This window comes from Silurus meridionalis, chromosome 14, assembly GCF_014805685.1.
Source record: "Silurus meridionalis isolate SWU-2019-XX chromosome 14, ASM1480568v1, whole genome shotgun sequence".
Taxonomy (NCBI): domain Eukaryota; kingdom Metazoa; phylum Chordata; class Actinopteri; order Siluriformes; family Siluridae; genus Silurus; species Silurus meridionalis.
In genome coordinates, this window is record NC_060897.1 from 10,052,419 (window position 1) to 10,066,204 (window position 13,786).

General features: G+C 44.2%; 1 protein-coding gene across 4 annotated transcripts in view; it reads right to left on the reverse strand.

Annotated features, from left to right (window-relative positions):
* pitpnc1a (phosphatidylinositol transfer protein cytoplasmic 1a) overlaps nucleotides 1-13,786 on the reverse strand; it is a 74,515-nt gene that overhangs the window by 19,751 nt on the left and 40,978 nt on the right. For all 4 annotated transcript variants that reach the window (XM_046866456.1, XM_046866454.1, XM_046866457.1 and 1 more), the window contains one exon: nucleotides 7,287-7,375. In XM_046866456.1, the coding sequence (XP_046722412.1) occupies nucleotides 7,287-7,375 (89 nt within the window). The remainder of the gene's footprint in view (nucleotides 1-7,286; nucleotides 7,376-13,786) is intronic.

Sequence of the window (13,786 nt, forward strand, 5' to 3'; positions counted from 1 at the left end):
CAAATCCTAGAAAATTAAAGGACCATATAAATATATACCTGTATTAGTATATATATATATATATATATATATATATATATATATATATATATATATATATATATATATATATATATATATATATCAGTGGCGGCAATGCATGTGGTTCCTCTGCCTTCGGTGGGGACTTACCCGACTTAATCTACCTCTTAATACCACCACTATCACGTCACAATTACAGAAACCATCAATACTATACAAAAACGCAATATAACAATGCGTGGCATTACAGAGAGAGAGGCATTTTACATATGGAGGGTGAATACCATTTTACTAAAGCAAGAAACCCGGTTAAGACTCCAAGTCTCTATACTACCACCGCAACTGTGCCTCCTACATCGTCTGGAGCAGTTCAGAATCAATATTTGTCTAACAAAAACACTAAAAATGTAAAAAAAAATACAACTTACTCACCAAAATGCTACTAACGCTTTCTCTGAAGCGCCTGGCTTAATCACACACACCTGGGACTCATCTGCTACTCATTCCTGGCTCCTATATAAACCCCTCACTTTCACTCACTCACTGTCCGTTATTGTTTGTAAGTGTATGTGTTGTTATGCGTATCCTTATGCGTTCCTTTCCTTTCGGACTCTACACTCTCTCTCCACGGCTGCGCTTTCTCCCCAAAGCGCACCCCGGATTACCCCTATCTTCCCAAGCGTTCGTTCTTGGACTGTGTGGACCTCGCCCCTCCAGGGCGTACCACGGATATCCCTCTTTGGATTTGTAAGGACTGTCATGTGTGTGTTTGCGTGTATCCCCCTCTGACTCTCTTTATTAAACCCAAGCGAGCTGTACTCCGGCTTCCGCCTCCGTTCATTCGCCCCCTGACACCAGAGATGCAGACTCATAATTTGTACCACTCCTCAGAGGCTGTAAGCCAGTGGTACCGCTCGTATTCACTGTGTCAGCCCACTTGAGCACTTCCGGCATTGCCGCCTCCATCATCGAGGAACCGCCCCCTTCCAACCTGCTGCACAGAAATGGCGTCTATCTTTCTAAAACTTATAAGGATGCAAGAAACCGCCAATCGGTGCCAGATTGTCTTCAAGGCTTGCCCTGATTACTCTCCAGCATATTTCTCTGTTTGGATTTATCCTTTTGTTACTGACCTGTTTCCGCCTGACTATTTTGTCCTCCGGCTTCCCGACCGTGCCTGTTTTCCCGACTCTCCCCTCAGCGTTACGGTTCCCGGCTCTGCTCTGCTCGCGCTCTCCAAATCGGCTCTCCTCACGCTCTGCACGCTCGCTTCTTTGGCGCGGCTCATCTTCACATCCGCCTTAGATCCTAAACCTGAACTGCTGACAATCTGAACAATCTGGCCAACATGGATCACACAGATGTCCCTGCCTCTAGTGCCGCTCTAACTGCTTTGTCTCGCCGACAAGCAGCGCAGGAGCAACAGATTCAAAACCTCTCCGCAGGTGTGCAGGAAGTCATGGGATTCTTGCGCACACGTTTTCCTCCAGGGCCTCTCCACTGCCGTAAGGACGAACTCGCCGATCGTGATCCACCCCAGGATCTGGACTCTCTGGTCTTCTTGGCTTCGCGCATTGATCGGCGCATAGAGAACGCCACTGAAAGCGTCGTTACCCCGCTCAGGCCCTAGATTCTCCCAGTCCTTCTACTATAAGCAGCTCCCAATTTAGTGCTTCGGGTTCCAGCACCCGTTCTTTCTCTCCGCCGCAGGCCATGGAAATAGAATGCAACCACCTGACCCACACCGAGAAGGAGAGACGTCGGTCACTGGGTCTTTGCCTCTACTGCTGAGGTAAAGGGCACATGGCTGCATCCTGCCCAGTAAATCTTGGAACAGTCTTCCTGACAGTGTTCGGGGCTCAGACACAGTCTCCCAGGTTAAGTGCAGATTAAAAACGTATCTTTTTAGCAAAGCCTACACATAACATACGTCTCACATCATAACCTTGTGCTCCAGAACATCTGATCACATGCACATTATCAACTTGTGCTGTTAATATCATGAACAGCAGCTATGCTAATTTCTCTCCACTGCTTCTCTTTTTTTCCCCATCCCGAGGCATCCTGAGGTTTGGCCAGCTCCAGTCACGTCCCACCTCATGAAGATTATGGACCTTTGAAGAAGTAGATGCCGAACTCGCAAACATCCCGAACCATCTAGGGACGTACCAGTGCCAATTGGATCCCACTATATGTGTGGAGTTTTGACATTAGACCTCCTGGAATGTTTAAAGGCTCTGGCATGGAGAAGCTGGTGCTGGATCTGTGATGATCACCAATGTCAAGCTATTTTATGAGTTGCTCAGTAGCTCCTAGTTTTATAACCATAAAGACTGTAGAAAGAACATTACTTACAATCTTATACTTCAGTGCTCATGCTAGTTCTCTCTCTCTCCAGTGTTCTGTATTGTTGAAAGATTTATGATCAAACTCTTGATGTCACCCAAATGAGGATGGGTTCCCTATTTGAGTCTGGTTCCTCTCAAGGTTTCTTCCTCATAACATCTAAGGGAGTTTTTCCTTGCCACAGTCACCACTGCTTGCTCATCAGGGATAAATGCACACCATTGACCTTGACTGTTGATTTCTGTAAAGCTGCTTTGAGACAACGTCTGTTGTGAAATGCACTATAGAAATAAACTTGACTTGAGTTGACTTAAATGGCAAGGCTCATCAGTAAAGGAATGAGGGCCCACAAGCCCCTCTTCCCTCGCTCTCTCAAAACCCACCATCTTGGTCCACTTTTAGGCCGGCCACGGAGGCACGGAATTGGCTGCCTTCGTCGACTCGCGGGCTGACGCCGAGTTCATCGACCTCAAGCTTGCCAAGCAACTACAAGTCCCCATGGACTTAAAAATGGATCTAAAAACTGGTCCACTCTCTCCATCGCCACACTTTTTCTCTGCACATATTTTTCTTTTTGCACTACAACACTTTAAACTCTGGACTGTCACTTTAGCTCTGGACTTACACAGCACAGTGCACTTTATACTTTATACCACACCACAAATAAAAAATTGATTTGATTTGGAATCCCTTCCTGAAGCGCTGCTAATCAGAGCCCTGTACGGCAGCCTTTTAGACTGGGCCACGCACTACTCATGTCAGTGGAGGAACGACATCAGGAGTGGCTTTCCTTCCTGGTCATCTCCTCACCCCAAGCCCCAATCATGCTCAGGTTCCCTTGGCTTCGGAAACACAACCCACATGTAGACTGGATGACAGGGCGTATTCTGGATTGGGGTGTGCATTGCTTTGGCCACTGCCTCGGCCACCCGCCACCCAAACCACTGCCGGTTGTCACTCCCAAGCACTCAGATTTAGCATTGGTTCCTGAAATCTATCATGACCCCGCGTCCGTGTTCAGTAAGGCCTTGTCTGCCTTCCAACCGACACTTTGCCTGTACCATTGAGCTGCTTCCCAGAAACAGTCCCCCACAGGGCCACCTGTATCAGTTATCTGCCCCAGAGAGAGCACTCATGAACTGGTATATTCAGGAGTACTTGGCAGCAGGTATCATCCAACCATCCTCCTGCCCAGCTGGGGCAGGGTTCTTCTTTGTAGAGAAGAATGATAAATCCCTACGCCCATGTATCGACTACCAGGGTCTTAATGCAATCACTGTCCGGGCCAGTTACCTGAAAAATGTGAGTTGCACACCTCACAAACCTCATTCCTGGGATAATTGCTTTTAGCTGGTAATATCCAGATGGACCCTGCCAGGATCCAGGTAATCCGAGATTGGCCAACCCCCACCTCCCGCCGCCAGCTACAAAGGTTCCTGGGCTCCGCCTGACGTCTTCCCTCCGCTCGTTCTTTTGGGGCCCCGAGGCTGAGGAGACATTTCTCAAGATTAAGTAGAGATTCACTGAGGCACCCATCCTCATCTTTCCCGACCCAGCCCAGCAATTCGTTGTTGAAGTCGACGCCTCCAACGTAGGGGTAGGGGCAGTGCTCTCCCAGGTCTGCCCCGAGGATAACCGCCTGCATCTTTGTGCCTTTTAACGTAACGTAACTACCCGGTGGGCGAGAGGGAGCTCCTTGCTGTCAAACTGGCCTTGGAGTAATGGTGCCACTGGTTGGAGGGGGCGGAGGTCCCCTTTCTGGTCTCCACGAATCACCCCAACCTTGAGTACCCCTAATCAGCTAAACGACTTAACCCCCGACAGGCCAGATGGGGCCTTTTCTTTGGCTGCTTCCGGTTCTTTCTCTCGAACCGGCCTGGAAGCCGAAACATCAAGCCTGACGCACTATCTAGAGTTCATGCCCTGGAGGAGGAGGAGCCATGCCCCTAAACCATCCTTCCCAAATCTGTGTCAGTTCACACCCTTAGTCTTGCCTTGGAGGAGTGGCTGCTCCCAAGATCTCCTTCGGCCCCTTCCTATCCTAAAACGTCCATGGTCACACCTAACCATGGACTTCGTTACCGGCCATCTGCCAAGAAAAAAGGCCAAGCTCCACCACATATTTCACCTCCATGGTTTTCCCATAGATATCGTCTGGACCCTATTCCTCGGCTCAGTTTTAAAGAGAGTTCTGCCGCCTTCTGGGCATCTCGACCAGCCTCTCATCTGGATTTCACCCCAAACGAACTGACAGACAGAGAGGCTTAACCAGGATCTTGAAACTGGTCTCTGCCTCCTTTGCAGTCGGGAACCCTCCTCCTGGTCAGATAAACTAATATGGATTGAGTATGTCCATAACGCCCTTTTCTTCCAACGCTGCAGTCACGGCTGGAGAACCGCCTGAGCAGCCCTGCTCAAAAACGGCATAAGACTTTGCCAGGGGGCCAACCGTAAGCGGCCCCTAGCCCCTCACTACCGTGTCGGACAGCGAGTATGGATCTACACTCGGGACCTTCCTCTTAAGGCCACCTTTCGGAAGCTTGCCCCACGCTTCATCGGCCCATTCCCCATTTCCAAAGTCGTCAATCCTGTGGCCCTCTGACTCAGGCTTCCCAGAGCACTTCGAATCCATCTACTTTTCATGCGTCCAGGGTTCAACCCGTCTGAGCCTGCTCCTTAGTGCCCTCCGCCAGACCCCCTCCACCTGCCCGGGTCATTGATAGGGGTCCTGCCTACACCGTATGCCGCCTTCTCCGCTCCCGTCGCCGTGGTAGGGGCCTCCAGTACCTTGTGGATTGGGAGGGCTATGGTCCTGAGGAACGCTTCTGGGTCCCTTCCCGCTTTATCCTGGACCTGATTGCTGGCTTTCATTGGGACCACCCGGAACAACCTGGTGGGGCATCCGGGGGTGGGTTTGGGAGGGGGTATCTGTCAGCCCGCTTGAGCACTTCGGCATTGCCGCCTACAGCACCGAGGAACCGCCCCTTCCAACCTGCTGCACAGAAATGGCATCTATCTTTCTAACACTTATAAGGACGCCAGAAACCTCCAATCGGTGCCAGATTGTCTTCAAGGCTTGCCCTGATTACTCTCCAGCGTATTTCTCCGTTTGGATTTATCCTTCTGTTACTGACCTGTTTCTGCCTGACTATTCTGTCCTCCGGCTTCCTGACTGCACCTGTTTTCTCGACTCTCCCCTTAACGTTAAAGTTACCGGCTCTGCTCACGCTCAACGCGCTCTGGTTCCCGGCTCGGCTTTGCTCAAAGCGCTCCGGTTCCCGGCTCGGCTCTGCTCGTGCTCAACGTGCTCTGGTTTCCGGCTTGGCTCTGCTCGCGCTCAACGCGCTCCAGTTCCCTGATCGGCTCTGCTCGTGCTGAACGCACTCTGACTTCCAAGCCTCCTCGCAATCAGTGCGCTTCGGCTCCTTGAATCAGCTCCCTGAATCGGCTCTCCTCGCGCTCTGCACACTCGCTTCTCTGGCGCGGCTCTTTTTCGCATCCGCCTTGAATCATAAACCTGAACTGCTGACAAACTGGTCTGAAAGTAAAGAACCCTTTCCCAGGCTGAGACAAGCTAGCTAGATTCGGGGTTGGCCGATCTCTCCTCACAATGTCTAGCTTTTCTTGAAAATGTATTTTTATAAATGTCCGAGACCAAATCAATTTCTCTTCCTCCGTATGCATAAAAAAAGTCTTATGGGCCAGCTAGTGAGGCTAATATGAAATCTGATTGGTTAAAAAAACAGACCCGTTGCTAATAGAGATTAAGGTAAAAAGGCCAGCAGTACAGACTTTGCAGGCCCTGGGCAGATTAGATTGACATGGCAGCACATAGAGGCTGAAATCTGATTGGACAAATAAAATCTAACATCCACATACACGTACTGGAAGCAGTGCAGCCAAGAGAAACACTACAAAATGAAGAGAATAAACCGTTGGGAATATATTAATACAATTCCATGGAACAAATATTATAATTTAGGTTGTAAATGTAAGTTAGTGATTTAGAGAAAGCTTTGCTAGCCCTGACAGCCCACCACTGATATATATACTATATTGTATGTGAAATCTATAGAACCTGTACAGACCATATATTATTTTTTATTTTTTAGATATTAGACACATACATAATCATACACAGTATGACTGTAGAATAGGAACAAATGCAAGTGAAAAATAAAAAGTAAAAATTTGCTTTAATTTTACCAATAGAGTTTTTAACATGTTGCTCAGGTCGATGTCCACCATGATATATTTGACTGCACTCTTTTTTAAATTAAGAAAGATTTTGTGCAATGTCATTTCCCAGGAACTGCCTAAATTTTCTCAGCGGGTAACAGCTCTGTAAGCTTCTCTACTTTTGAATGTTAATGTCTATTTTTTAATCTTTCAGTCTGATTTGGTCAGCATGAGACCATCTATTAAGATTTTAAAATTCCAAAACCATCACACTAAAAAAAAGGGTTACATCATTTGAATAATGTCACATTTGTACCAGCCTGTTCTTGCTCACACTGAGTAATGGTTAAGTTAAGAATTTGAGAATGTCTCTGTGTTATATTGAAAATATCTGCTGTTGAATATGTAGACATGCAAACAAGGCACTTATAATGATAAATGGACTAAAAAAATAAAACCTTTTTGTATACTAAAACAGAAAAAAGATGTTCAATTTTCTAATTTGGAAATCCAGCAGACCTGAATACCAACAATTATTATGTTTTGTTGTTGTTTTAGGTCATATCTGCACTCTGACTGACTCTGAGCTATGCCACCAAGCTTGCAAAATAGAATCTCAAGCCCACAGAGTCAAAGAAATGCCCAGATGCATGTCTCAAATCTCCAAAAAACTGGTGTAATAGCTAGCTTGCTCTGAGTGTTCCTGTCCATCTGTCTAACAGTCAGGGTGGATGAGTTACCAGTGATTGTGTGTGGGTAATAGTTCCACGCCTTCTCTGTTACATAGAAGATCTTGGGAACAACCGCTCGTGCCCAGCTGGGCAGCTTGCTGAAAATGAGAAGAAAAAACAAAACAAAATGGAGGATGAGAATTTTTTTTCCTTACTGAGTATCAGAAAGATTTAAACTGTCAGCACAGAACGTCAGGAGTAACTGTTTTTGTTACTGGCTGACTATAAGATCAGGATTAAATTGTATAAAGTGCAAAGACAGTATGAATTCAGTTTGTAACAGATAGACAAGGCACACACTAGATATAACTGAGACTGAGAAGAGCTTGGATCAGTTGTACCTCCTAAGAATGAAGACATGAACATGCACTTGGGTTAGAAAAGGCGGGATTAATGCTGAAATGCCAGTTTGAGAAGCAATGAAAATATGATTAATAAAACGAAATCTAAACAAACAAATTTACATACGAATAAATTGTTGAGGTGAAGTGGACCAATTAGAGCTTCAAGCCAATGTTAACTGAGTGTTGAGGAAAACATTTATGTTGGCTTGGCACAGTCAGTATGTGTATAATTTTGTATACCTGTTTAAGTGGATGGGCACACATTGGAGTGAACATAAGGCAGCCTATAAAAATGCAAATTGATCATAAAACAGGGTCTGAATAAATCTGCCTTTACACTTATTAAAATTGCAGAGATTATTTGCAATGTTGCATTGTACACAAGTGCATATTGCTTGCTACAATCAAGCTTGATTACACAGATCTTTTTATATTTATTGTTACTTGTTATAGTTATTGTTCCTATATTACTATTCTGATTGTTTCCCTAACCTTACAAATTATGGTTATGCCTTAAATGCACTATCAAAGTGTAAATATGGTCCCCCGGAGTAAAGCCGTAGTATTATATGTGTTATATAAGCCTGACCTCAGCTGTCTGTCTTCCTGTGTAGTTCTGCAGGAGGCTGCCACCCTTGTCTCTTTCTCCCGTTTCATCTCTGAGTACTCCTTTTGTTTCCATACCAAGTTCTCTTAGTCTCCAAATTTGCATTTGCCCCCTTTGTTTTTTTAAATCTGCATTACTTTCATCCACCTTTCAATCCTCTTATGTAATTGGTATAATTTCAGAAACTGGCTGTAATGAACAGCTGGACTTTTGCCTTCGATCTCTTAAAATAAACTATTATCAGCCCTGGTTGATAGATTCAGCAATATTGTGGCAGCATGGCAAATTTACCACTTTTGTTTGAAATGCTCTCTTCAAATATATAGCAAATTTAAAACTAATTCCTTTCATCACAAGTTGCAGCAACACAGACATTGATCCTCATTCCATCAGTTTTACTACATTTTTTTCACATTAGCATTTTTTGCACTGATCGAATCGAGTGCTCACTCTGGGGAAGGAAATCCTGGTTTAATGATTGACAAAGTGCCAACATGGCTAGGCTTATGCATGCATAGGTTTCGGTTTAGCTGTATCCATCTATTTTCACATCCACTGCTCCACATACTTAGTACTATAAGAGTCCTCAGGGGAGTCTGAGAAGAGAGCCAACAGTCAAAAACATTACAAAAATATCATCCTCTTGCAAAATCAACAGAAATGCTGAGAGAGGTTGAAGTGGAGTATTAATATAGCGGTTGTTATTTGAATTCTACCAGATTAAAAATAACATTTTGCCAGATTTTTTCTTTCTATCTTGAGAAAAAAATGCAAAATAAACTAAAGTGGTCAGCCTTTAAAGTATAACTTGGTTGTCAGGTCAATGCAATTAGATTATGACAGTTTATGAAGCACAATTTGGTTTATATTAAACATCGGTTTAACTTGTCAGAACGTAACATGTCCGATCAACTTCAATTCAATTCAATTTTATTTGTGTAGCTTGTTTAACATTGGACAATGACACAAAGCAACTTTACATAAATATATATACCGAATAAAATTATAAATGCAACATTTTTGGTTTTGCCCCATTTTACATGAGCTGAACTTAAAGATCTGAAAGAATTTTCTATGTACACAAATCTAAATCTGCATTAGTGAGCACTTCTCCTTTGCCAAGATAATCCATCCACCTCACAGGTTTGGCATATCAAGACAGCATGATTATTGCACAGGTGTGCCTTAGGCTGGCCACAGTAAAATGTCACTCTAAGATGTGCAGTTTCATCACCCAGCACAATGCCACAGATGTCGCAAGTTTTAAGGGAATGTGCAATTGGCATGCTGACTGCAGGAATGACCACCAGAGCTGTTGCCCATGAATTAAATGTTAATTTCTCTACCATAAGCCATCTCCGAAAGGCGTTTCAGAGAATTTGCCAATACATCCAACCGGCCTTACAACCACAGACCACGTGACAACAAACACAGGTGCATTTTATTGATGGTATTTTGAATGCACAGAGACACCGTGACAACTACTAAGGCAGATTGTTGTGCCATTTATCCACGACCATCACCTCATGTTACAGCATGATAATGCACAGCTCCACGTTGCAAGGATCTGTACACAATTCCTGGAAGCTGAAAACATCCCAGTTCTTGCATGGCCAGCATACCTACCGGACATGTCAACCATTCAGCATGTTTGAATCTCCCCAGACCCCCAATACAGTAAAACTGCACATTTTAGAGTGGCCTTTTATTGTACCAAGCCTAAGGCACACCTGTGCAATAATCATGCTGTCTAATCAGCATCTTGATATGCCACACCTGTGAGGTGGATGGATTATCTCTGCAAAGGAGAGGTGCTTACTAACACAGATTTGTGTACAATATTTGAAAGAAATAGGCCTTTTGCGTACATAGAAAAAGTCTTAAATCTTTGAGTTCATCTCATGAAAAATGGAGGCAAAAACAAAAGTGTTGCGTTTATAATTTTGTTCAGTATATATTAAGACCAGAAAAAAAACTGAAATGTATTTATTTTTCCCTTTAAGTTTATAAGCAAGCCAGAGGGAGTGATAAACAAAAAATATGAAAAAAAAACCATTGAGAGCATCCAGGCTCAAAAGGGAACCCATCTTCATCTGCGTGACACCAGATAATAATTCACTGTAGTTTCATAATGAAGGCTATTTTGTTGAAGTTATCAACTGTTCACTGATTGAGACTTATGTGCAAAGGCCCTCAAACCATCCCTCTAACTAACGATATATATCTTTTTGGGTTTAATTGTCCACTGCACAACCTAAAACAGCGCTGTTTACTCTGATTGTCAGGATGATCGCTGGACAGACAGATGCCTATTTTTCTTTCCTGACAATAGTCAGGTAAGCCCTGGATTAAGTCAAAGGGTAAAAGGCTGTCCATCATGTCATGCTCATTCAATTTGTCAGGACTTTTGCTTTAGTTTTTGAATTCAGACTATTTACAAGCGTCAGTGAATTTCCTGAAATGTGTCCTTTGTCTACCATTTTCTTGTAGAAGACAGCTGCCTTTTGTAGCTTTCATATCCAGTGGGGTTTGGCTCATATCACGAGTGAAAGACTGCAGGCAAAAAAGCAGCAAGTATTAAAGAAAAACATGTTTTTTTCTCTCCTAGCAAAAGAGGCCAAGCTTGCTACAGAGGAAAAGCTGAGGTCACGCATGCTGTCAAACCCCTCTCAAGGGCCCACAGCATAAATGAAATTGCACTGGAAAGCTTAGCAAAGTGCAGAAATAGACCGCAGGGCCACTATGTAAAAACAACATTGGTGCTTGATCAGCAGTCGTGCCTGTGAGGCCTGAAAGGTTAAGAATTGTATTTAGGATCAGAGGAGGGCTATGAGATGATCTCAGGTGTGAAATAATATTGTCTACATTGCACACATACAGTAGCATGAATCATAATCCTACAGGACACCTACATAAGCTCTTCCTGATGACTGACATAAACAAACTGCTGCTGACATTTACCTCATTTGGCTGACACTTTTACCCAAAGTGACTTACCATTGAGCAGTGAACAGGCTAAAACTGACTTGCAGCCTAAGTGGCAGGCTGATCCTGCTGTGATTTGGACTTTTTGAACAATTCTCAGCAAATTTGCTCACCAAAGCTCTAACTGTGGTGTGATTATTATGGGTTTATTCTGTGTTTGGTATAGAGCTCTTTAAGAGAGTCGGGGGCTGGGATGAGTCAAAGCCAGGAACAAAGAGAACTGTTGGTGAGGAGGAAAAAAAGAATAAAAATGTTGAGCTGCTGAGTTAACACGTTAAACGGATCTCCTCTCCTTTGTAGAAAAACACGACATGGTGTCAGAAGTAAAGTGATATGCGAGGTGTGACAGAGTAAGAGCACAAGAAAAGAAAGTCTGCGGCAGTTGAGCAGCAAGAATGAGCGAGGACGATGTAGATTCCACGGCGGCGCAGCAACAACTCTAGCCGAATGTGAGCGCTACCTTCACGATTCAGCCTCCGGAGCCGTTCAATTTCTCAAGATCTCGACAGTGGGAGGAAAGGATACGGCGGGTTGAAAGATTTCGACTGCCCAGTAATTTACGTCAGCTTGCAGGGGAACCAGGTGAATTCATTAATATACTGCATGGGAGAAGAGGTAGATGATGTGTTAAGAGGGCAGTCTTTGGCTGATGTGCAGAGACAGGAGTACAATACTGTTAAAGAGACATTCAACAGATTTTTTGTGTCAAAAAGAACGTAATCTACTGTACGAATGAGCAAGATTCAATCAAAGACTGCAGCAGCCAAATTAACTATTTGATAATTTCATAACAGCCCTGTATGCTCTTGCAGAAAACAGTAACTATGGTGCTCTTCATGACGAACTGCTCAGAGATAGACTTGTAGTTGGTTTAAGAGACAGTACATTATCTGAGCGGATGCAGCTAGACAGACACCTCACTCTTGAGAAAGCTATTAATATGCCACGACAATCAGAAGTCATTAAAAACAGCAGGCTGATTTAAGAGGTGAGTCAAGAAGTGGGGCTGAAATCGATGCGGTGGCTGCAAAAACAAGCAAAATAACAGCCACACAGAGCCTGTTAAAAATTAAAAAAAGAGCAGTTTTCCTAAGCATGCATCAACCTCAACTCGGAACAAAAATAATACAAGGCCTTGTCAAAGATGTGCAAAAAATACCTGGTCATGGGAAAAAAAGATGTTACTTGCCACATATGCGGAAAAAAAGGGCACTACAGCAAGATGTGTATGAATGCCAAAACAGTGAAGCAGAGGTGTGCAATGAATCACCAGAGGATTCTTGGGCTGTGGAGCTGTTTATTAGACACCATAAAGTCAATCAGAATGTTACTTTCCGGTCATTCCAGAGTCTACATTCAAAGAAATAACAAAAGGGCATTCATTCTTAATGCAGACAAGCCATTACTTGGGGCAGGTGGCAGTCCACTCTCTGTAATTGGGATGTCGCCTGAGTCCCTTAGCAAGGGTGAGCTCACTGTTCAAGAAAATGTGTATGTGGTTAAGGATCATACAGCACTTCTAGGTCGGCCAGCGATTTTAAAGCTCAAACTTGTAGCTTCGCTTGGCAGTGTGTATGTGAACATACTCAAAAGCTTGTAGCAGAAGGTATGGTTATGTCATGGCTACAACATCAAGCACAAGCCGAACGTGACTCCATTCTCCCTAGCAACCCCTTGAAGAGTTTCACTTGTTGGGGAAGGTTAAAAAGGAGTTAGCAGCTTGGAGTCATAACAAAGGTTGAGGAGCCAACCGACCGGTGCTCCTCAACTCGACATGGTACCTGTGCCCAAGAATAATGGTAACAGTACGTATCTGCGTTGACCTTACCAAACTAAATGAGGCTGTATGTAGGGAGAAGTACATTATGCCTTCGGTAGAGCAGTTGCTCAGACTGCTGGGCGGGGCCAAAGTCTTCAGTAAGTTGTATGCAAACATGGGGTTTCGGCAGATTCCACTGTTAAACCAATCAGTCAAATATACAACATTTATAACACTATTTGGAAGATTTTTTTTCAACAGGCTCCCGTTTCGCATTCTGCACCAGATTCAAGTTTCTTGGTCATAAAATTATGAAGAGTGAGACATGATCCTGACAAGACTAGAGTGGTGCTACAGATGAAAGAGCCATCAACCATCTGTAAAATCTGCAGCTTTCTCTTTATGGTATACCAACTGGGTAAATTTATACCATGTCTTGCAGAGAAGGACAGGCCGCTGTGGAACCTTCTGTTAAAAAGTACCACTGGGGCTGGGGTAAAGCACAACAAGTGGCCTTTAGTGATCATAAAAGGGAGGTCTCATCCACCCCTGTGCTAGCTTTGTACAACACGAAAAAAATAACTGCTGATGCATCCTCATACGGCCTTTCTGTGGTTCTTCTACAGAAAGAGGAAGAGCAGTGAAAACCAGTGGCTTATGCGTCATGTTCACTTACCCCTACAGAACAGCGGTATGTTTAGGTGGAAAAGGAGGCCTTAGGTATGATGAGAAAGGATTAAAGACTTCCATCTGGAGACAGACCCCAAACCCCTGGTGAGCCAGTTGTCGATTCAAGACCTAGCAGAACTTCCTC